At 61.1% G+C, this 1,130-nt stretch overlaps 1 protein-coding gene across 1 annotated transcript in view; it reads right to left on the reverse strand.

Moving 5' to 3' along the window:
- Positions 1–1,130, reverse strand: part of LOC104469393 (protein patched homolog 2-like) — a gene marked incomplete at both ends in the record, with an annotated part of 4,131 nt that overhangs the window by 1,344 nt on the left and 1,657 nt on the right. The window contains one exon of the mRNA XM_010083874.1: positions 8–166. Coding sequence (XP_010082176.1) covers positions 8–166 — 159 coding nt within the window. The remainder of the gene's footprint in view (positions 1–7; positions 167–1,130) is intronic.

A 1,130-nucleotide genomic window follows, 5' to 3' on the forward strand; every position in this document is an offset into this window, starting at 1 on the left:
GGGCCACTGGACATCCTGGGGGTCCAGGCAGGGCCTCTCCATGTAAGCCTGCCCCACCTCTGCCTTGTCCAGCAGCTCTTTGAAGCCTTCCAGCGACGTGAATTGCCCCAGCTCCTCCATCAGCTGCAGAGGATCCAGGTTGCTCCACTGGATGTCCGGACGGCCCCTGGGGAGAGAGAGGCATCAGGGTGATGGGGGATGCTAAAACCCACATGTGGTACCACCACCACCACCACTCCATCCCATGTGTGTCCCAGGGGTGCCCTCAAAAGCAGGGCACAGGGATGCAGAGGAGCAGCATCAGTCCCCAGTTCATCCCTTACTACTTCCCGGGGCCGCCTGCAGCATCCCCCGTGCCCCGCACGGCGCAGCGGGCCATGCCCGAGTCAAGTAGCGTGCCTGATCCTGTTAGGCTGGGACAAAGCGGGGGGAGCCAGCCCCATCGCCCAGCCGGGCTTTGTGCGAGCAGTCAGGCCGATTACTGCCCGCAGGCTAACATCTTGATAGAGGGGAGCAGGCACGCAAGGGCTCCCGGCATCGCCTCCCACCCAGCCCTTCCTGCCGTTTGCTTCCCAAGCCACAGGTTTTTGGGCTTGGTGGGAGGTTTTGGGGGCTCAGGATGGTGCTGGGAGCTGGGAGCCCACCAGCAGGACCCCACAGGACTTGGGTGCTCAGGAAAAGGGAAAGGGCTCTTCTTTCACCCGTGGATGCTCCACACCAGACCTCCATCCATCCCAGCCCGGGCTGCTGGGGGCCAGCTCCCAGCCTCACTCGGCTTCTTTTTTAAGACAGAAAGGACACACAAAAAAGCCAGTAACCCAGCCCAGCACTCCAAAGAGGGGAAGAAAAAGCCCCGAGCGAGTGTGGGCTCTGGGGAGAAACGCAGCCTAATAATTCATGAAGGCTGGCTGGGCCAGAGCCGGCCGCTCGCGATTCCCACATACCAACCAGAGCTGCTGCTGCTTCCAAAGAGAGCCCCTTTTATCTGCTTTCGCTTGCTTCGCTGAGCCAGGGCAAATCCTTTTGTCTTTCCATAGATTGCTGCTCTTTGTTCTTCCAGCTCCCGCCCTGCTCACCCCTCGGAGTTAAAAAGGGGGACGAGTCCCCAAGGGCTGGCTGGGGCTCCGCTG

The sequence above is a fragment of the Pterocles gutturalis genome, unplaced genomic scaffold (assembly GCF_000699245.1).
Source record: "Pterocles gutturalis isolate BGI_N339 unplaced genomic scaffold, ASM69924v1 scaffold14310, whole genome shotgun sequence".
NCBI classification, from domain to species: domain Eukaryota; kingdom Metazoa; phylum Chordata; class Aves; order Pterocliformes; family Pteroclidae; genus Pterocles; species Pterocles gutturalis.